Source organism: Xenopus laevis, chromosome 4L (assembly GCF_017654675.1).
Source record: "Xenopus laevis strain J_2021 chromosome 4L, Xenopus_laevis_v10.1, whole genome shotgun sequence".
Lineage (NCBI taxonomy): Eukaryota > Metazoa > Chordata > Amphibia > Anura > Pipidae > Xenopus > Xenopus laevis.
The window spans coordinates 106,045,558-106,067,065 of NC_054377.1; the positions used below are offsets into that span (position 1 = coordinate 106,045,558).

The window sequence follows — 21,508 nt, forward strand, 5'->3', positions numbered from 1 at the left end:
TGTTCTTTACACCCTGACAGCTTAATCCTGGCATTGATTAGCATGGTGCTTCTAGGGATTTGCAGCAAACTATCTCAGAGGCTTAAATAGACTCTCAGTGAGTATATGGCATGTGGGATTAGAAAGTACAAAGAAGGTTTACTATTGACCTGCTGCAGTATGGTATTTCTACTTCCTTTTTATGTCCAAGCATGCCATTTAGACACACTGCCCAGTGGGTTCTTTATTTAGAAAAGTTGATATATCTGAGTTAATATGTTACTACTGGGGGGATACAAATTCTACACTGTTGGCACAAACTGGGGAATTTAATAAAAGCCACAATTTTTCATCAGCTCCACTAAACCATTCTATTTATAAAATAGGTGGTAAGCAAATGGAACCTGCTGATTGGTGGCCATGAGTTAATATTATGTTTATATTTGCAGAACTCTGGTTGCTAACCAACAACAATGTTCATCTTTCAAAAGTCAGAGGTTTTAATGTAATAGAAAACCTACTAATAGAAAAAGTTTCTGCATTTATACTCATCTGTGCTATCTTCCCTTCAATGTTTGTGTAGCAAAGGTGTGCACTTTTCCATATCTTGTATAATAATTAAGCTGAGCATTCAATTTTCATACTACAGCAATCACCCAATAAAGGCAGGAGACAAATACTTCTACTTTTCCTGTGTGTACCTCCTGTTTTGCTAACATATTCTAAAATAAACTATGCTTACTACATCATACTAACTGATATTCATATAAATCATGCTTCCTGATATAATGAGACTGTTTTCTTCTATCATACTGTATCTTCTCATTACCTATACATACCAGATTAAAGTATATTGCCTGTCAAATAGATATATGAATGTTGCAGGACTGTACTCACCTTGTCACCATCTTCTCCAGGTTGCCCTTGGGGACCTGCAGGTCCAGGAAGTCCAACTGGGCCTTGTATTCCATCTCGTCCTGCTGGTCCTTGAGGTCCTTTCTCTCCCTGCATTGGCATAATATAATGTCTTTAAATTTATATCAAGTATATTGCATTGGCAGCATATTTTTTTTCTCAAAATATGGGGATTTCTTTTTTGCAGTAAACCAGTGGCATCATATTTTCCACATGTGTGTCTATTTCAGAGAGGCCTTTAAATAAACTGACCTGCAAATTAATAATCTGTGATTTTATTTGAGGAAACCAAACATGCATTTTTTAGAAAAATGTGGAATCTCGCAGTAGCCTGTCTTCACAAACGTGAGCTGGAAATATTCATAAATGTTTTGAATTCTGCGAGCCAAAATTTTGCCAAATCATGGCTATAATGTTGGTTTAAATGTATTTACTTTCACAAGGTTGCTTCATCTGTATGCGAATAGTGGAGACATGTACTGTAATGCAGCCTGGGAGCAGAGGTTTGGCTCAACAGGGGGGAGGATGATAGTATCAGTGTCGGTAGGCTATGATGAAATAACCAGGGAGTGAACAATTAATTTTTTCATTAAAAAAATTAATGGGCTGTCTGATTGAATGAGGGCCATGTGACTTGGTGGAACTGGTGCAATCACAGACTACGGTATATGCAGAATCCGCAGGGTCATTTGTTTCATTTAAGATATTTTAGGACAAAGGGTTCACAATAAGGTTTAGCCAGCCACCATCACAAAACACTAAAATAAATGATTAATGCATCACTCACTGGAGCCCCCTTCTCCCCTGCTGGTCCTGGTGGGCCTTGAGGTCCTGGTCTTCCTGGCAGACCAATTGGTCCAGCAGTGCCTGCAGCTCCTCTCTCACCTGGAGATCCCTATGATATGATAAAGCACAGACCCATCAGTAATAATATAAATGTATCGATACAGTACTGGAATGCTGAAAATCATGAGACATAACACATTATATTAGACTTTTATTTATTATAACCATTATTAATGCCATTAGTACCTAATGAGATTATTTAGGGCAAACTTCAACTTTTCTTTCATTAGGTAACGTATGCACATTTCACAGTTGCATGGAATGAAAACATTTTTTTTTTATATATTCTTTATTTAAGAAACAAGCATTATCATATACAGAAAAAGGAAAGAACAAAAATATTCACATAGCAAGTACATTGAATCCAATAATTTCTCATACAAAGTGTGTCAAAGAAATAGCGCACAATGAAATGAAGCAAAAGCATCAGATCAATTATAGAAACACATTATCTCAGTTACTAATCTAGGCGTCAACTAGATAGAATCAGTCTTGGTCTGTGAAACTGGAAGTATGACTTGCCTATGTAGTACTAATATTCACCTGGTAATTAATACAATAGTACCGAGATAGAAATAGCAATAACTAACCTCAATAGGATTCAGTTATACTCCAAGCCAGTGAAAAAATAATAATAAAAAAAAACAAAAAAAAAGGGAAAGGGGAAGAAGTCAAAGACAAGAGAAAAGAAGAGAAAAGTGAGGAAACAGTAGAAGAGGTGCTCAGCCAATTCCTAACCAAAACACATGTCTGTCATAATACCAAAAATGTATCTATGCAAGTACCAGCGAGGTTATAGTGGTAGTAGCCCCAGTCCGGGCGGGATTACATCGGAGGCATAGTCGCCATAAATGTTACCCAAGTGGACCATGTCCGCACATAACTATCCTGTCGACCTTGTGCAAAGCATAGGAGTTCCTCCATGCGCATGATTGAGCCCATTTCTGTATACCATTCTGCAATCGAAGGTGTGATTACCGATCGCCAATGACGAGGTATCACCGTTCTGGCCGCACTCAAACAATATCCTGTAAGAGATTTCTTATGTAGAGTCACAGGACCAGGCAGCATTGACAGAAGTCCAATAGCAGGGTCAAATGGGAGATCAACACCCTCCACCTTTTTAATAACCTGAAACACCATTTTCCAGAAAGGAACAAGTAAGTGGCATTGCCACCAGATGTGCAAAGGGGTGCCAACCGTCTCAGCACATCTCCAACAAAGCTCTGACACTGACGGGAAAATTTTATGTAAAACATTTGGGCATTTATACCATCTAGAGAGGATTTTGTAATTAGTTTCTTGCGTTCTGCAAGCAACTGAGAATTTATGTGTTAAAAGGAAACTTGTGTTCCATTGATCTCGAGTAAACTCTACCTGTAATTCACGTTCCCATTTTTTAGTAAATTTAGGTAGGTCTAGTCTGCCAACAGACTCTATAAGCTTGTAAAGCGTGGAGATAAGGTGTTTCAGTGGAACTTTTGCTAAACACAGTTCCTCAAATGGTGTAGGAGGTGTAGATCTCACTTTCTTATTTTGGGGGGAACACAGCCAGTGTTGAAGTTGGTTATATTTAAACTTAGCCAAAAGGATTCCGAGTTCCCTGAGCAAAGCTTAGAAAGCGGCAGTAAAGTATTTTTCTCCATTACATGGATACATGCAAAATGCTCAGTGCGCCCCCTCTCCAGAAAGCCTGCAGAGGCCATTCCTGGGGGAAAACCGGGGTTCCCCACAATTGGGGTAAGGGGACCTTCCCGGGAGATCAAATTTGGGTTCAAGCGCAGATAATGGTCAGCACAGGATAGTATATCTCTACAAATTTTTGGCAAAGCGGAGGAAGGAGGTCTAAGAATCGGGTATAACCACCAAAGTGCTTGCAGAGGTCTATCCACCAAAGATTGTTCAATTAGGATCCATTTCTTATTTTTAGAATTATGAAACCATTCTAAGATTCTACTTAATAAAGAGGCTTGTAGATAATCTTTCAAGTTAGGCAATCCTAAACCCCCCTGTGCTTTGGGCTTGGACAAAATAAGTTTGCTAATTCTAGGCTGTGAGCCGTTCCAAATAAAAGTACAGAAAGCAGATTGTAAAACATCAAAGAAACGTCGTGGGGGCGCTATCGGAATTGTTTGGAACTGATACAAAATTCGTGGGAGAACATTCATTTTTATCAAGCTAATGCGACCAAACCAAGATAGCGTGAGAGGTTGCCACCGCTTAAGATCCGATTGTATTTGCCCCAACAGAACCATATGATTCAGCATAGAGAGTTTAGAAAGATCTGACGGAATCTGAATCCCCAGATATTTGATGGATTCAGTTTTCCATTTAAAAGGGTAGTTAGACTGCAAGGATAACTGTGTTTGATGCGAGAGCGATACATTCAAGGCCTCAGACTTATCCAAATTTATCTTATAATTGCTAAAAAGACCAAATTCTCTAAATTCCTGCATTAAGGATGGAAGGGAAATATGTGGTCGGGTAACAAATGCTAAAAGGTCATCAGCATACAATGCCAGTTTATGATTAACCCCTTTGATGAGTACCCCTGAAATATTTGGATTTTCCCTAATCGCTATAGCTAAATGTTCCATAACCAAGGCATACAACAGGGGGGAAAGGGGGCACCCTTGTCGAGTCCCATTGTTTATCATTATAGGGTCCGAAAGTTGTCCATTGATTTTTAATCTCGCTTGTGGGTTAGTGTATAAAGCCATAATACGTTGTAAAGCATTTTGACCCAAGCCAATTTGAATCAGAGATTCCCGTAAGAAGGCCCAGCTGACCCTGTCAAACGCTTTTTCAGCATCCGTTGACAGGGCCAGCATAGGGATCCTATGACATGTGGCATGATCTATTAACGTAATAGCCTTCAGGGTATTATCCTTAGCCTCCCTAAAAGGGACAAAACCCACTTGATCCAGATCTATTAAATAAGGTAGATGTATTTTGAGTCTGTCGGCAAGAATTTTAGCGTAAATTTTAAGATCCACATTCAAAAGGGAAATCGGCCTGTAGCTAGTGCACGTTAATGGATCTTTACCTGGTTTTTGAATTAGGGAAATGTGAGCCTCAAGCATAGGGGAGGGTTTGCAGGGATTCGAGTCTAAGTTATTAAAAGCATGCAGCATTACATTCTCAACATCCGGTTGCAGAGATTTATAAAAGATGGCCGTATAGCCATCAGGCCCAGGAGCCTTACCCACCGGTATACCTTTTATAGAACTCCGTAGTTCGTCTATAGAAATAGGGAGTTCGAGGAGATCAATCTCCTCTTGAGAAAGTTTCGGTAAAGCAGTCTTTGCGATATAGCTTTGTAACCGGGGTAAGAACTTATCCTTAGCTTTGTCAGTGGGGCTATCAATATTGTAGAGTGTTGAGTAGTAATGTTGCATAACTTTCAGGATATCATGGTTTTTGTACACTATGGTGTCCTTATTTGTTTTAATAGCGGGAATAAAGGAAGAACCTTGGGTCAATCTAACAGCTCTAGCAAGTAGTTTCCCAGGTTTATTACTATGCTCATAATATCGACTTTTGCATTTTAACAACGCTGCTACCGATCTCCTATTAAGTTCCCCTTTTAATAATTCCCTCGTCACTGTAAGCTCAGACCAAGTATCCCCATCTCTGGTGTTTTTATGCCTCTGTTCAAGCGTGGCTATTTTCTGGAGTAAACCAGAGATACGCATAGAGTGAGCTTTCTTTAACCTAGCCCCATGCTTAATAAAAATACCCCGAAGGACAGCCTTTAACGCCTCCCATTTTATTACTGGATGTGAATCATCTAAATCATGCACTTCCTGAAAGCCTTTTATTTCCCGTTTAACTTCAGACAAACAGTCAGTATCTTTTAAAAGGGAGTCATTAAGTTTCCAGTTCCAATTTTTACGTTCAAGGCCAGGTAGGGTGATTTCTAAAAATATTGGGGCATGATCGGATAACAGCTGAAGCCCAATTTTACAGTCCCCTACCCATTGCAAGGCATAATGAGAAAGAAAAAGGTAATCGATACGGCTATAAGATTGGTGGACCTGAGAGAAATAAGTATAATCCCTATCCAATGGGTGAAAAATCCTCCAGACATCCATTAACTGATGATTATGAAAGAAATTCTTAATACGTTTTAAAACCTTATAAGACAAATGAGAATGACCCGAGGAAGAGTCGAGTTTGGGGTCTAAGGCCAAGTTCAAATCGCCACCAAAGACAGTTATACCTTCGGAAAAGCTTTCAAGCCGGGTCAGGACCAAATCCAAAAATTTATATTGATCTTGATTAGGAGCGTAACAATTAACTAAGGTGATTTTATGTCCCGAAAGTTGAATTTTAAGAAAAATATACCTTCCTAACGGGTCAATTAAGGAATCTATCAAGGAGTATGTCAAATTTTTATGGAATGTTATAGCAACTCCTTTACTTTTGGAGTCAGGATTATCACTACAATACCAGTCATGGTAGTACCTATTTTTAAAGGATGGTCTGTGACCCAGCTTGAAATGCGTCTCCTGAAAAAAGACAATCATGGCATTTTGTTTATGTAGACCTGTGAGAATTTGGGACCTCTTCATTGGCAGATTGAAACCACGGACATTGTAGGAGCATATTCTAGTGACCGCCATCATAGTGACTCCTGGACGGAATGCACAAAAAAGGAATGGCTGAGCAGCAGGAGAGAAAGAAGAAAAGTTAACATTAAGAGAAATGTCATTACAACTAAATATGAAAAACTCGAAATAACTCGAAACATAATGTCAGGTTTAACATTGTCGAACTCAATATCATGAGACGGGCATTCCTGCCGAATCATCTGATACCTATGGGGGGGCATAGGTTGGGTCTTAACCTTGCAATTGAACCTACTAAACAAGATCTCTCAAAACTCACATACTACTAACGAGCCAAAGCATAATTGACTAACTAAAATAAAAAAAACAGCAAAAGAAAATTTACACAACATAGCACCCAGGTGTTACCACCAACTGCGAGCCAAATCTGTATCACTCCATCAAGACACCAGAGAGATGTCAGGTATTTAGGGACCGTTTCTTGGTGGGGGTATTTTGTCCACTTCTCGGGGTCTGATTCCTGGAACGCATCTGGTTGCTATTTGTGCCACTTCTTTGTGGGTTCCCTTGAGGTGCCAGCCAATCCCAGGTCTCCCAATTCGGAACATCAATAGGTGGTAAGTCGAGAGCATGCAGGAAGGCTGGGATATCTCTGTAGAGTCTGATCGACACTGGTTTTCCATTTTTAATGACTGATAAGGCAAATGGGTAACCCCACTTGTATCGAATAGAGTGCTCTTTAAGTAAGTCCAAAATGGGCTTCAAAGCTCGTCGTTGACGCAGAGTGTTCCTGGAAATATCCTGAAAAAGCCTGAGTTTAGAACCAGCAAAGTCAATGTCCCCAATGTCTCTCGCCTTCAACATAATAGTTTCTTTGATCTTGAAAAAATGTACCCTGCAAATCACATCTCGTGGAATGTCCGAGGATGGGTCCCTGGGCCGCAGCTCTCTGTGTATCCGATCAATTATCAGAGGCTTCTCTGGGGGTTCCCCCAAGAGAGTATTAAATAGCTTTTTTACTGTGGTTATAAGATCTTGTGGAGCAACAGATTCAGATAAACCTTTAATTCGAATATTGTTTCTTCTGGAGCGGTTCTCCTGATCATCCAAAAGACTTTGTAAGTGCAAAAAGCGTGAGTCATGCTGAGCTAAAGTCTTTTCAATATGCGCAATATTCGTCGCATGCACAGTAACAGATTTCTCCAATTGAGTGTATTTCTCACCCATTTGTTGTAGTTCTGCATGCACCACATTAATTTCCGATTTCAAAGCAGTCTCAGTATTAGAAATAAGCGTTTCAATATCCCGTCTGGAAGGGAGAGACAGAATGTGCGCACGTAGCTCAACATCCCCCGAGGCGTTGAGGCCTAAACAGTCCGACTGCGCAGGTGGGTCAGAAGCCCCATCATGAGCAGATATAATGGGAGAAGTAGATCGCCGTATGAGATGGGGATCAAGGACATCAGCCACAGTAAAAAGCTCCTTACCGGATCGGGTGAGGCGGGGATCCGCTGGATGTGGTGGCGCAGGCGACAATTGCCAGTCAGCGCCGCATTCCCAATTGGGCGAGGCCGCATGCGGCGTCATAGCGACTGGAGTCGGGGAAGGAGGACCGGATAGTTGCCCGGAGATAGTTGGGGAGGTACATGGCTCAGCTTCTCCCGCAGTCCCCTGTGAAAGGCTGTGTGGGGAGCGGTCCGACGGGGAGGGCTTCCAAGATGGCGGATGTTCGCGCCCATCTTCTTGCACATCCGAGCAGGAGGCCGAGCGTCGCTGAAAAAACTTCGCTAAATGCGATTTTTGGGGCAGCTCCTGCTCCTCTGTACCTTTCCGACCCCTCTTAGACTTCCCCATGGGTGAATGGAACGAGAAGAAAGCTGCTGTAACGGCTGTAAAGTGGCTCTGTGTACGGAGCTCAGTAAAGCACGTCCTCACTCGGTCATGTCCAGACCACGCCCCCCGAATGAAAACATTTTTAATGAGTTAGCCCATGCCCATATCCACCCAGGCATACCCAGTTACTCTCCAGTCTGCCCCAAACCCCATTAGTGTTTAAGTATGTTGGTGAATTCAGGGCAGTTGAAAAGAATGCTTCCTACTAACTTCTATTAAAGTGTTTCCATGTTCACTTCTAAATTTCTCCTAACATACATATAATGTAAACTGGAAGCTTTTATACTGACTCTTTTATACAACCTAAGGTGTAAGGTATATGTCATTAATGCGGAACTCACAACGTACCAGTGGATATAAGTTAAAATTTGTTGCATCGCTGACATCCTTTTTCTTTGCTCTCATGATACAGGGCTGTAGCAACCCTTCATTAATTGATGATCTTTGAGATTCAGACTGCTGAAGTCAGGACTGAACAAAGATAAGGAACTGTGTGGCGCACAGGAAATACCAATTACAGTAAAGTATTCTCCTATGTGACTAGTTTGAAAATGCCCTGAAGCTTGATACACGTTACAACACTTCTTTTAAATGGAAGATTTCAGTTTTTTATATCACTGACCTTCCTTTTAGATATCTCATTATAGGACAAAAAAGCTAGAACAGACTTTGTAGCTGGGCTGCTTCTAACACTACTAGATAATGAGATTTTTTTTCATGTATGAATATGGATATTAGTTTAAAGGTCTATTCTGGACAACTATATATATGAGCAAGTCCTGCAGTGGACTGTGCTTGGGCGCAATATAGCAATATCGACAGAGAATAGTGGGAGCAACGATCATTGATTCAATGTATCAATCATGGAACCATGAATGTATGTAGAAATATGTTTGGTAAAGACAAATACAAGAGTCCTCTGCACTCAACCCATTATCAATATATTTAAGACAGAGACATTTTGTGCATACTGCTACTGAAAAATGCCTTACCCTTTAAACAAAACAGGGATTGTTTGTCCATATATTACAATATATTTAAGTTGGCCAACTACGTCAAAGTCATCCCATCTGTGGCCAGTCCTACGCTCAATTTTCATCTGATTCATTAAGAATTCTATAATAATAATATTATTAATAATAAATAAGCGTAAAAACCAGAGCGGATTTGATCGGAGTTTGTAGCTAGGGATGGGCGAATTTCCTCGCTTTTGTTTCACCATGGAAATTATTAAAATGATAGACTTGTATGGCATTGTGCGGAAAAAAAAATTACGCGCATGGCGAAAGATTTTACTGCGTGGCAAAAAATGTTGACGCCCATAGACTTAAATGGGCGTCGCGACATTTCGCCAGCGGCAAATTTTTGGAAAAGCAAGTGTGTCAAATTCGCCCATGCCTATTTATATAGAAAATATTGAGATAAATTCGGACTTATTTACATTACACTTACATAGAAATCAAAACCAGAGACTAGATTTCAACAATAAGACCAGAGGAGCTGGTCATGAACACAGCAATTCTTGCATTAGAATAAAGTGGATGAATGTATTTTCCTTGGCAATTGCCATGCGTTATTATTATATATTTAGAAAGCTTACAGCTGCCATGCTGTAGCGTTACAGTCAACAGACAAATGCACGTAGAGCTTACAATCTCCATATGTAATTTAAAAATAACACAGGCTGTACTAGTCTTCACAGGCATGGTCACTGCAAAACAGCAGGGAGCCCATGTGCAAACAGCAGGAGACTAGATATCTGGAAATAGACTCAGCAGCTTCCAGTTACACACTGGTGATTGATGTAAGAAAGAGAGACACATTGAATTTCATATCCTACTGGCACCTGCAGTTTGCAAATTTTCCCCATACAACAAAACTATTGAGGCTTACCCTATAATCTGGAACACATTCAATATGTATTGCCCTGGCATTTTTATGTGTGTGTGAGTTTAGCTATCTAGATGTGCTGTTCATTTTAAACAGTATTTTTCAGTGAGCACACCAAAAAGTTGTATCCATCTATGTAGAGTAGCACATGGGGAAGATTGTGGTCATAGGCATTTACTCTCATGAATCTCATGCAAATATGAAAGTCCAGAGGATGCAAAGTGCACAAAAGTCCTGTGTTTAAAAGAGAACCTAAACCTCAAATAAATACAGCTAGCAGTTCTGTACTTTATATACTAACTTTACTGTACCAGCTGTGAAGTTCAACAGCAGGTAGTAATAATAATAAAGGCCTACAAGGTGTCCACAGCAGTTTACTAGCTTGGACCTTGTTAGGTGATGCTTTGAGTGTCAATAACACTGCACATGCTCAGTATGATCTGACTGATGTTGAAGTGTTAAACTAAGAAGTTACTGGAAGTCATCAAAGCTTTAGTCAGTAAAGAATGTTCAATATAAAAGCTGATTATTACATTCTGATGCAGAATACTCTGATGTCTGAGTGTCATGTAATGTGAGTCTGAATTAATTACTAATCTAATCATATAAGGCTGATTAGTAATTAATTCTGATTGTTACTACAGAGCACCAGTACAATTAGCATCAGGATTTAATAACTTAATTTTTTTTTATGTATTGCATTAACCGTAGCTTTTTACAGGTGCCCAGGGGGGAACTGAGCATGTGCATGTCACTGACACTCTTAACAAAATCCAAGATGGTGAGCTCAGTGCACAATTGAAGGCCTGGATCATTACTGTTATAGAAATGCTAAACCATTAGGCTTTAGGAGTAACTTCAGTATATAAAATACAGCGTTTCTAGCCAAAGTAATTTTTAGGGTTTAGTTCTCCTATAAGCTTAGGCAAAAAGGTGTGGATCTAATTGGGATATCGTCAGACATACAGATCTTCACTGCAAAAAAGGTTCCCATGGGCTAGTAAAGAAGAACAAAACATAATCTGTAGAATCTCTAGCCTACGTCTAAATTAAGTTGTAGAACTCCTTTAATGTCTGCTCAGAGCAAATGTTACAAACTGGACTAACTTGCACCCATTAATATTGCTCTCAGAACCCCCCCATTGATTCTCAATCCATATTTTTTATATATATATATTATATATATATATATATATTTTGCATCCCTTAGCACTCCAGCGATTCCATGGGCAGAAGTGCAGTTATATACATATGTTTTTAGGTTTAATTTGGGATTCAGCCACCAAAAGCCAGGATTTTTTGCAAGATGCAAACTTGAATATGCAAATTAAGGTTTTCAAAAATATTTTTATTTTCATCTGTGACTTGCTACCTACTGCTGCTGTAACATAACAGTACCTTTTCCAGAGAGCAGCAACAAAAGTACAGGATGTTTGGTAATATTATGCACATCACATAACTCCATTTTATATTATTTATGGAGTTTTTGTATGATTGACAGCAGGAAGTAAAGACAAAACTGATAACAATGCTATTACATACAATGAAAATGTCTTATTTACTAGAGATTAGATTATTGACTACCTATTTTTAATTAACAGAAGGAAGCACAGGATCACTTCCATTTTTATGTAATACCTGAGTGTGAAGGTCATTAATATGGTTTTAAAGCACATGGGTGAGTATGCTGATCAGATTACCAACTACAGACTGGTTTTGCCTTTATTGGGGTTCATCAGTGCAGGGTTCTCTGATATTTTTGATATATCCCACTTGTATTCATTTTCAGCATTGATACAAAGCATTTCATTTTTCCCTATCCCTATGATAATCCAGATCACAGTGTTTATACAGTATGTGTAGTACAGACAACAATGGCTACTTACAAGTGGACCAGGTGGGCCTTGGGGTCCTTCTCCTCCCTTCAAACCTGCAGCACCCTAAAATGGAACAGAAAAAATCGCCACATTGAGATCCATTCAAAGCATTCACAAAAAAAAAAAATGTAGTCAAAAAGTAATATATCATATAACCTGCTACATAAAAGCTTGATTTAGTTCCTTAAAAAGCCAGAAATGTACAAACTAGGGGCTTAGCATAACATTGTGGTCATTTAACTAGGAGGGGGGCGAAAATAGTTAAAGCTAGGGGAGGGGCTGGGGATTGTATAATTTGAAAGAACCAATCAGTGCCAGGGGCAAGAGAAGAGAACTGAGTAGCAGCCTATAGGCAGTAGTTGTAAGAGCAGTAGTGTTCCCTTACCACTTTTTATTTCATATTATTATTTGTGGTTGTTTTGTTGGAATATTTGTGGTTGTAATGTTTGCCTGGTTGGTGTCATATTAATTGTTTTGGGCTGACAGCTAGGATATCATTTTGATTGGTCCTAAGAAACATTATAAAATTACCTTTCTTTGCTTGCCCAGCTTACCATTTTATTGTGGCTGCCAACATAGTAGATGGCCTACAGTGGTATAGGGCTATTTCAGCACATATGCCAGGGAAAGTTATGATGAAGTTTAACTTATGTTATTGATATTGTTTTCGCATTATTTATTTTTCTATCATTATTTATATATCTTATTATTTATTCGTTTTTGCATGTATTTTGCTAGTCTTACTAAATATATGACATTTCCATTCCCAATGCTGCATATCATTAGCAAATATTAATGCTAAGGAACACTGTTAGCCTAAACATAGCTTAAGTTGCAGGTTCCACAAGGGGCAGCGTTAATGGCCACTACTGATTCGCTACAAGTAAATTGTAAAAGTCAGACTTTCCCTACTCTGATCTTCACAAACATGATTGGACTTCCATGCTCCTTGCTGCTTGTGTATAACACCAATATGTTGATGCAATATGCTTCGATAAACTGTATGCAATTGCACACAAAGGGCAAAGTATAAGGTACAATGAAGCAACAAAGCCCCAAACACCTGCTTTGAGGAGGTAGTAGTCTTATCTTTGTCTGTTGCACCTACACACAACTGACTTGCACCTAGTGAATCGCATGCTAATGCCCCTATATGTGAATCAGTTCATTGGAAATGCTACCATTTGACCCATGTTGAAAGAAAAAACTGTGACACAAACTTGCGTGCATTTACTAATATAGGCGCAAATTGTGATCAAGCTGTTGTATTGGAAATCTGGTTTAAATGACTGTTTTATGGGTAACAAAACAGGCTGATTTGTGGCATTTCTGTGTCTAGCACTTAACACTTGTGTTTGTAAATAAGCCCACAGAATTTTTTTATGCAAAAGAAAAAAGCAGTTACTGGCTCTAAGCACTATTTTCACATTAACATATTGTACAAACACAAGCCAGTTTGTACCCCAAATCTTCACCCACTTACTAACTATAGCAACATTGTAAGTCTAGAAAAGCAATTTTCAATCTGTTAAACTGCAGTAATGATTGTAACCTGGTGCATGGTGTTTGATGAACCATATACTAATTTATTTTGTAGAATATAAAATATCGCCATACCGAAGCTCCAGGTAGACCTCTTTCGCCAGGGAAACCACGCAGACCTGGAGGACCAGTTTTTCCAGACACACCGGAAGGACCGGGATCTCCCTGTTTATAAGAAAAAAAGATTCATTAAAACTACTCGGATCTTGAAAGAAAGAAATTATTGCAGCTTCCCTACACTTTTAATATCAATATTTAGAGTAGTAACAGGGACTAGAGGTATTGTTCGTAGCAGCTACCACCTGGCTGAAAATAATCCTACTTGACCTCAAAAAAGCTTCTCTTTGGCTCAGTTACTTCTGATTCTATGAATATGATTATATGAATATGTGCATATGATATGAACTTTTTTTTACTTTGTATCAAATTACTTTAAACATTTCAATTTTCAAAATTCATATTTTAGCGTTGCAAGTTAGGTTGAAAATACACATATAAACATGGCCACACAAAAAATTATGAGTTTGTAATTTAACTCATAACTCATTTAATTTTTTACTGACATGATTTAAATTAGACTGGACCATTAATTGATATCCAGCAGGATATCCACCCACAGTGCCCTAAGATGTGTCCTTGTTATGGATATTGCCATTAAGGGCAATGACACACGGGGTGATTAGTTGACACATTTTAACAAACCTGATTGCGAGGGAAACTTTGGCGATCAGGGGGTTTTAAAACTTGCAGAGACTAATCACCCTGTGTGTCATTGCCCTGGGCACTTGGCAACATCTCTGTCTTTTTATGGAATTACAACACAAGAGAAGGACAATGGAGCCATTAGGGAAGCTTTTGGACAGATAACTAGAGATACAATGGCTGCATAGGCAAGGATAAACAGACAGAGCCTTTCAGGAAATAAAGTACAAGGGAAATTTTCTCTATTGCCATTAGACAAATAAATAGACAAAATAAAATGGCTTGAGCTCCCTCTCATAAAACAAAAATGTTATTGAGTAACATAAATTTTAGCCATCACTGTACAATCTATTTAATATAAACAGTGGCATTTCTCAAATATACACGCACCTTTGCACCCTCCTTCCCAGCTGATCCAGGTAAACCTTGCTCTCCAGGGGGTCCTGGTGGGCCAGGGTGTCCTCTCTCACCAATGGGACCAGTTTCTCCAGTGGGACCCTATGCAGAAAGCAAGGTTTAAAAATGAACAGGCAATTATAGATAACAGTCTTGAAAAATGTATGCAAATGGCAATTTGTCTGGAGGGGTAAAGATGTTTAAATAAGAAAATAGTAGAATAGATATGCTTTGTATGATGCAGAGATTGAGGCAGATGACTGAAGGCAAATGTGTTTAGAGGCAAACAAGTATAGGTGAACAAGTAGTAGACACTTACCTGAGGACCTACTACACCTCCAGGACCAGGAGGCCCAGTTTTTCCTTGGAAACCCTAAAAAAGTTAATATAAAATTAGTTTCCTAGTATGGATATATAGAACTAAATATTAATACATGTATAAAGCCTGAAGTGTTACAACTTGGTGGGCACTACAAAACTAGCAGTGACATTCCTCTCTAACTAACAAGACAATAATGCTGTTAGCAAACCTTTGTCTACATTTTAGATTTACTATTATCTTATACAATGGATGCCCAAACCTTTAGCTATTGGCGAACTACAAACCTGAGTATCCTTTAATATTGAATAAAAAATGACAATTGTAGTTCAGCAAATACTGAAGGGCTGCTGGTACAGCATTCAAGTTTAAATAGTTTGCTGTCTTAAAGTCCCCCTACCAGCAAAAAGGTTGACATTTAGGACATGCCTAATCTCCTCTACTTACCGTGTCTTTTACACAATTAAAGCACGCTCTAGCAAGCCGAAGCAGGTGTAGCTTGTGCCAAGCTGCATTAACTCTTTCAGCATGGAGCAAAGATGCAGCTCAGGATGAAAGCTAAAAAAGCATTTATTCTGCCTGGAAACAAGGGGTTATGATGGCAAGAGTGCAAACCATAACAAATGACATTAAGCTTTTTGTGAATAGGGAAAAGCTACTACAAAAGTGTTAGAAAGAAATTATACAAGTAAGTTAATAGCATACTGAGAGAATGAATGGCTTTTACTTCTTGCTAAGGGAGCTTGCCAGCTTTACACACAAGATACAGAATTTTAAGCAGAAATAGAAAATACATGGGTACAACTAACACATCACCTAGACCTATCAGATAATGCCTTCTGATCTGAAGTGAGATAATATCACTTAATGCTATATTATTTCATGTGCCTGCTTTACCATGGTATTAAGTGATATTATCTTGTGAGATAACATCAGCATTTGATAGATCTGGGCATGACTGTGCATTTACTGCTGTCATTCTGACCACTCTACTCACTGCAATTAATCTAACAACAGAGGAGAAAATGCCTGGTTAGCCTCACAGACAGACGGCTTGCAACAGAGAGCAAGAATCTGTATATTTTACTATAAAGTCACCTCTTCGTTGAGCATTTAAGTAGCCCAATTACTAGGATTGCATGCCTTCAGAGTATTATCACCTGAAAACCAATAGGAAAACATTCTATGGTGGAAATGCTTATTCCCTTCAATGGATGATGACACTGAGAAACAACAATTTTTTATATATTTATTTTTAAAACAAATAGACCCTTAATATATCAGGGCTTACTGAAGGCAGTTATAATGTATGTAAACAGCTCAAAATCTAGTTGCAGTTCCTTAGATGTTCATAGGCAGGGTAAGATTGGGCAGGCTGGAGAAAAAAACCTGGTGGGCCCCAACCCTCATGGGCTCCGCCAACCCAGACCCACTCCCCTCCTGACTCCCTGGCGCTCTTCCTTATCTCCCTCTGATTGCAGCCGGAATGAAAAAGAACATGGTATGCACAGAAGGGAGGGGGGCAGGAGCTTGTAGCTCTGATGCGTGGAAGACCCCAGAACTGAGGCGGGGGGCTCCAGAGGTAAGAGAGGCCCCTGAGGTGGCAGCCCTGGTGGGTCCTGGGCTCTCCAGTCTGAAGCTGTTGATAGGCCTAAATTTGTGAAAGTGTCAGGGCCTGCTGGGCAAACCATTTGTAATTAAGGGTTCCCTGCTGCACTAAAATCCTCCCGAGGAAACATCGGGGGACTTCGGAAAACTGAAGCAATTCGAGTGCCATCCCGCCGGCGGTTCTGGGACAAAAGTATCCCCACACTGAGCTAATCTAAAACTTGATTAGATATTGTTGTTATTATTATAACTAAATCAGTACTGGTAAAGCCAGGCTGCTCATTTGTTGCTATGGGTAATTAGACCAGAGCAAAAAGTTGCTCCTCCATGTGAGGCAAGAAGCAAAATAAGTAAAATTAAGCAGGGCAGGTGAATGCTTGAACCTATCTAAAATATATAATTCATTTTAAATAATAGTCTAAGAGTCTAAAGCTAAGATATTAAAAATATGTTTTGCTATTTAGTTCATCTATCTGTGGTTGAGTATGAAACTGGCTAACTCTTCTTAGATCAGCATTTTGAATGGCATATAAGACATTAAAGTGCAGAAAAGGGTAGAAGGGCTCATAAATACAACAATACAAAGTAATTGCATAGGTTGGTAAGAGCAGATCAATTAGCCTGTAATGATGCCGGAATAGATGTTTACTTTAAAGCAGCACAGGCAACATTGCCAATGTACATGAAGCTAAAGGTCAGAGCAAGGTTTTTGAAGCTACTGATCTTCAACACTGTTCAACTACAATTCTCAGCACACTTGTGTGCTGGCAGATGTAGTCAAAGCACAGGTTGAAGATCCATAGGTTAGTGGCATTCATATAAAACAGCAAACTTTTAACACTGGACTTCCCTATGGCAGGCGAAGAAACTGATTTAATAAAAAAATAAATAGAAAGTCTTAATTGCTGAGGTACGAAGGGGCATTTTATCAAAAGGTAAAACAGCGCATGTCCCAGGTTTCCCGAGATTGCCACTCTCTGTTCACTTATAAGGAATTTTTGGGGCATATTTATATAAGGGTGAAAGTTCAAGTTGATAAATATGCTGCTTAGTCAAAAGAACAGCTGGTGATTCTGTTTCACCTTCTGATAAATATACCCTTAAGGTACAGCACTTTGGAGAAGACTGTTTAACAAAGGAACAGATTCAGTTTGATGGAGATTTTAGGGTATATTTACATGCAAACATTCTCCTAACAAATGCGTCTGGCATAATTAGGCCATTGTGCGCAAAATATATTAAATCAATGATTGCAAAAATGTGTTCAAATGGCTCGTCGACCCGGCAAGGTCCCTTAACAACAGTAGTAAATTCACGGATCCGCACACACACCGTTCTCGGCAGTCGGGGATGTGGCCCGCGGGGCTTTGCACATATAGGTGTGTGTTACACTTGAGATTGTATCCTGATGAAGGGAGGTTAAAACCCCCCCAAATGTTGATTTTGTTGGTGGTATAATAATAAAAAGAGGGGCCACGTCCCTGACTGCAGAGAACAGTGTGTGTGCGGATCCGTGAATTTACTACTTTTGATAAGCATACCATATAGTCTCCACTTTCTACGAGATTAAGGGTGAGATAAATCTGCAACAAACTGAATCTGGCCCAATTTTATAGAGAATATCATTTCTTGAAGAACCTTTAAAAAGTAACATAAAATCTATTTGAAACATTATACAATCATCATGCTAAAGGAACTGTCCCTGAATAAGAATAAAAGTAGATGGCAGTACCATAGAATATTTTTCTCTTTATTCAGATAGACAATGAACAGATTAAGCTGGGCAAAGGTGCGCCATTGCCATGACCCATATCAACCAATCAGAAATTGATTTGCTATTCAACCTGCAGTAGATTGATCAAAGCTAAATGCTAACTGGTTACTATGGGAAAATGCATTTGGGCAGATTTACCCAGTCTTAAGATGAGTTCCTAATGTCCTCAAAGTATTCTGTGGATTCATTTATTTCATTATATGGATATCTCCTAAACTTTATTCACTGAAAGCATTATGTTGATATGGAGAGGGAACAACAATCCAACACACAGATACTGAGTTTATCGTTGATAATAAATTGTTGACAGAATACTTTACTGTAATTCTCAGTTGCAGCCAATGAGATCTGAACACACATATGAAAAGGTCAGAGTGAACATATCTGCTTGGCTGTTAGCATTCGACATATATAACCGGATAGCAGCCACGTGACTCCAGTTCCTCTGAGCTAGAATTGTCGCTGCTTGCCACAAACAATCTGACCAGGTACAAAAACACCACTGCCGTAATATTTGGAGGGTCTTCTCCTACCTGGGCAGGACTGTGGGTAGAAAGCAGCTCACAGAGGTAAGAACAGAAGTGAGGTGGCCGCCAAAAAGCAAATTGATCTGTCCACTTACTGTTTCTCCTCGCTGTCCGGGGTGGCCGGGCAATCCATCCTTTCCAGGAGGTCCCTGAAATAAAAAAGATGTAATTGAAACTCAAAAATCTATTATTATATATAAAATGTTACTGTAAATATAAATTCATATACAATGTGGTCGTTTGCAAATAAGATTCATATCCAGCATATCTCTGATGTATTTTTGCCTTAATGTAAAAAAGTTTGAATGCTTTGGAGCAAAGTTTAAATGGTTTACATTTATCAACATAGTTTATCTAGGCATAAAAAGGACCTTAAATGTTTCATAAAGGAATCTTAAAGAAAGAATGAACTTACAGGGGGGCCCTTCGGTCCTGGGAACCCAACTGGGCCCTGTGGTCCTTGAGGTCCCTGAAACACAAAGGAAATGAATCAATGGAAGAAATGCAGACAAGGAATCCTAAAAGGTACAACCAAAAAGCAACTGTATCAAACCTACAATAACTAAAGACATCTAAGACATTTGCAAATCGTTTTGGTCCAAGTTTGGTCCATATTGTTGTCAGTTTGTGACAGTCTGCAGTACCACTATTTAAACACTATAACTAGTCTTGTCCAACAGCCTTTTTTATAGTGTCCCCTAAAGCTGCTGTATTCTAAAGTGGGCAGGTGTTATTCTATCATATTGACAACTGTCTGGCATTTTAAATAGTGCTGCATATTAAAAAAACAAGTCTGTTAAACTGTGGACTGTAGAGGAACCGAGGTGATATAAATTTGGGATCTAGTATCTCAAATGCTTGGGACCTGCCCAATAAAAATGAAGAACTGATTGCTTCAGAAGGAATGTATGAAAAATGGTATTCGTGTGTTTCAGAGCTTTCTGGTAACAGGCATCCAAATAATAGATACTATGCCTGTACCTACAATGGATGTCTGCTGCCAACAAAAATATTGCTTAAAGGGGTGGTTCACCTTTGAGTTAACTTTTAGTATGATGTAGAGAATGATATTCTGAGACAATTTGCAATTGGTTTTCATTTTTTTTATTTAAAGTTTTTGAGTTATTTAGCTTTTTATTCAGCAACTCTCCAGTTTGAATTATACACAATCTGGTAGCTAGGGACCAAATTACCCTAGCAGCCATGCATTGATTTGAATAAGAGACTGTAATATGAATAGGAGAGGCTGAATAGAAAGATGAGAAAAGAAAATTAGCAATAACAATAAATTTGTAGCCTTACAGAGCATTTGCTTTTTAGATGGGGTCAGCCCATTTGAAAGCTGGAAAGTATCAGACGAAAAAGGCAAATAATTAATAAAACTATAAAAAATGAATAATGCAAACCAATGGAAAGGTTGCTTATAATTGGCCTTGCTATTTCATATTTAAAGTTTACTTAAAGGTGAACCACCCTTTTAAGATTAGTGATGGGCGAATTTATTTATCCAGGCGCGAATTTGTGCTTTTCACCACCAGCGCATAAATTTACAAATTTTAAATTTTTTGGACAATTTAACGGACGCCCATTGACTTTCATGTGCGTTAATTGTTGCCGGCATCAAAAATCACATTTCGCAAATTTTTCACAGGAAATTTGCGGATTTCGAGGCAAATCGAAACGGGAAAAATTCGCCCAACATAAAAGCAAACCAAAGATTTTAACCAGGTATCATATTGTATATCCTATTGCAACAGCATTTTTCTGTGTAATAGTCATACAAACGTATTACAACCCATTTTATTCAAAATAATAACGGAAATATTGTTTCAGAGCATGAGTTTATTTGACAGAATTGTCATGCCATAACATAATTAACATAAGGTATTAAATCTTGTAAATAAAAAAATTATATTAGAAGACCTAAAACACTAGCAGACACAACTGCTGTCTAACAGGCCAAAGGGCATCTTTGGATACTAGAGTACAAGGCATACGTTTGATTTCTGAGTCTGAAGGCTATAAGGACTAACAGTTTATTGAGTAAGTGATAATAGGAAAACCACTCAAGGAACAGAGGAATCTAAGGAAGTAATCGTGTCTCATCACAAGGGTAAGATAAATGCCTGCAATGTCTTTTGACATTTTCTTGTTTTAGAGAATCCCTTCTAAGGCTGTATATCTTTTAAATATATGCATGTGTGTATTTGCTTTACACTCCACAGGTGCTTTAAGATGATAACATGATAATATCTCCAACCGCTGTGCAGATTAACACTGGAATCCTGCAGGGAGTCATCGCTTCATAATGCATCACATTGAGCTATGCAGATAATTATAATAGTCTGCATTCTAATGGAGGCATTCTATTATAAAAGCTCAGATAATAGCTTCCATGACATAGGGAAGGTAAAGCTTTGAAAAACAATATATATACAAATGGGCAAAGCATGCAATCTTGATCTCGTTATATTTAATATACATAGTCTGGAGGAATTAAGGAAGAGTGGACATCCAATGTGATCTGCAGCAGAGATATTAGAAGCTTAAGATAAAAGGATTAAATGAAAATGCTAAAAAAAAAAAAATAATGTAACTAAGTTCTGAGAAACTGGTAACATAATGGCAAGTATAAAATGCGGTCTAAACTGTTCTTAAAAACCATCCAT

General features: G+C 38.7%; 1 protein-coding gene across 5 annotated transcripts in view; it reads right to left on the reverse strand.

The window, feature by feature from the left end:
* col11a1.L (collagen type XI alpha 1 chain L homeolog) overlaps positions 1-21,508 on the reverse strand; it is a 126,370-nt gene that overhangs the window by 24,425 nt on the left and 80,437 nt on the right. For all 5 annotated transcript variants that reach the window (XM_041590577.1, XM_041590574.1, XM_041590578.1 and 2 more), the window contains 8 exons: positions 19,255-19,308; positions 18,935-18,988; positions 14,931-14,984; positions 14,606-14,713; positions 13,589-13,678; positions 11,981-12,034; positions 1,682-1,789; positions 877-984 (listed from right to left, as the gene is read on the reverse strand). In XM_041590577.1, the coding sequence (XP_041446511.1) occupies positions 877-984; positions 1,682-1,789; positions 11,981-12,034; positions 13,589-13,678; positions 14,606-14,713; positions 14,931-14,984; positions 18,935-18,988; positions 19,255-19,308 (630 nt within the window). The remainder of the gene's footprint in view (positions 1-876; positions 985-1,681; positions 1,790-11,980; positions 12,035-13,588; positions 13,679-14,605; positions 14,714-14,930; positions 14,985-18,934; positions 18,989-19,254; positions 19,309-21,508) is intronic.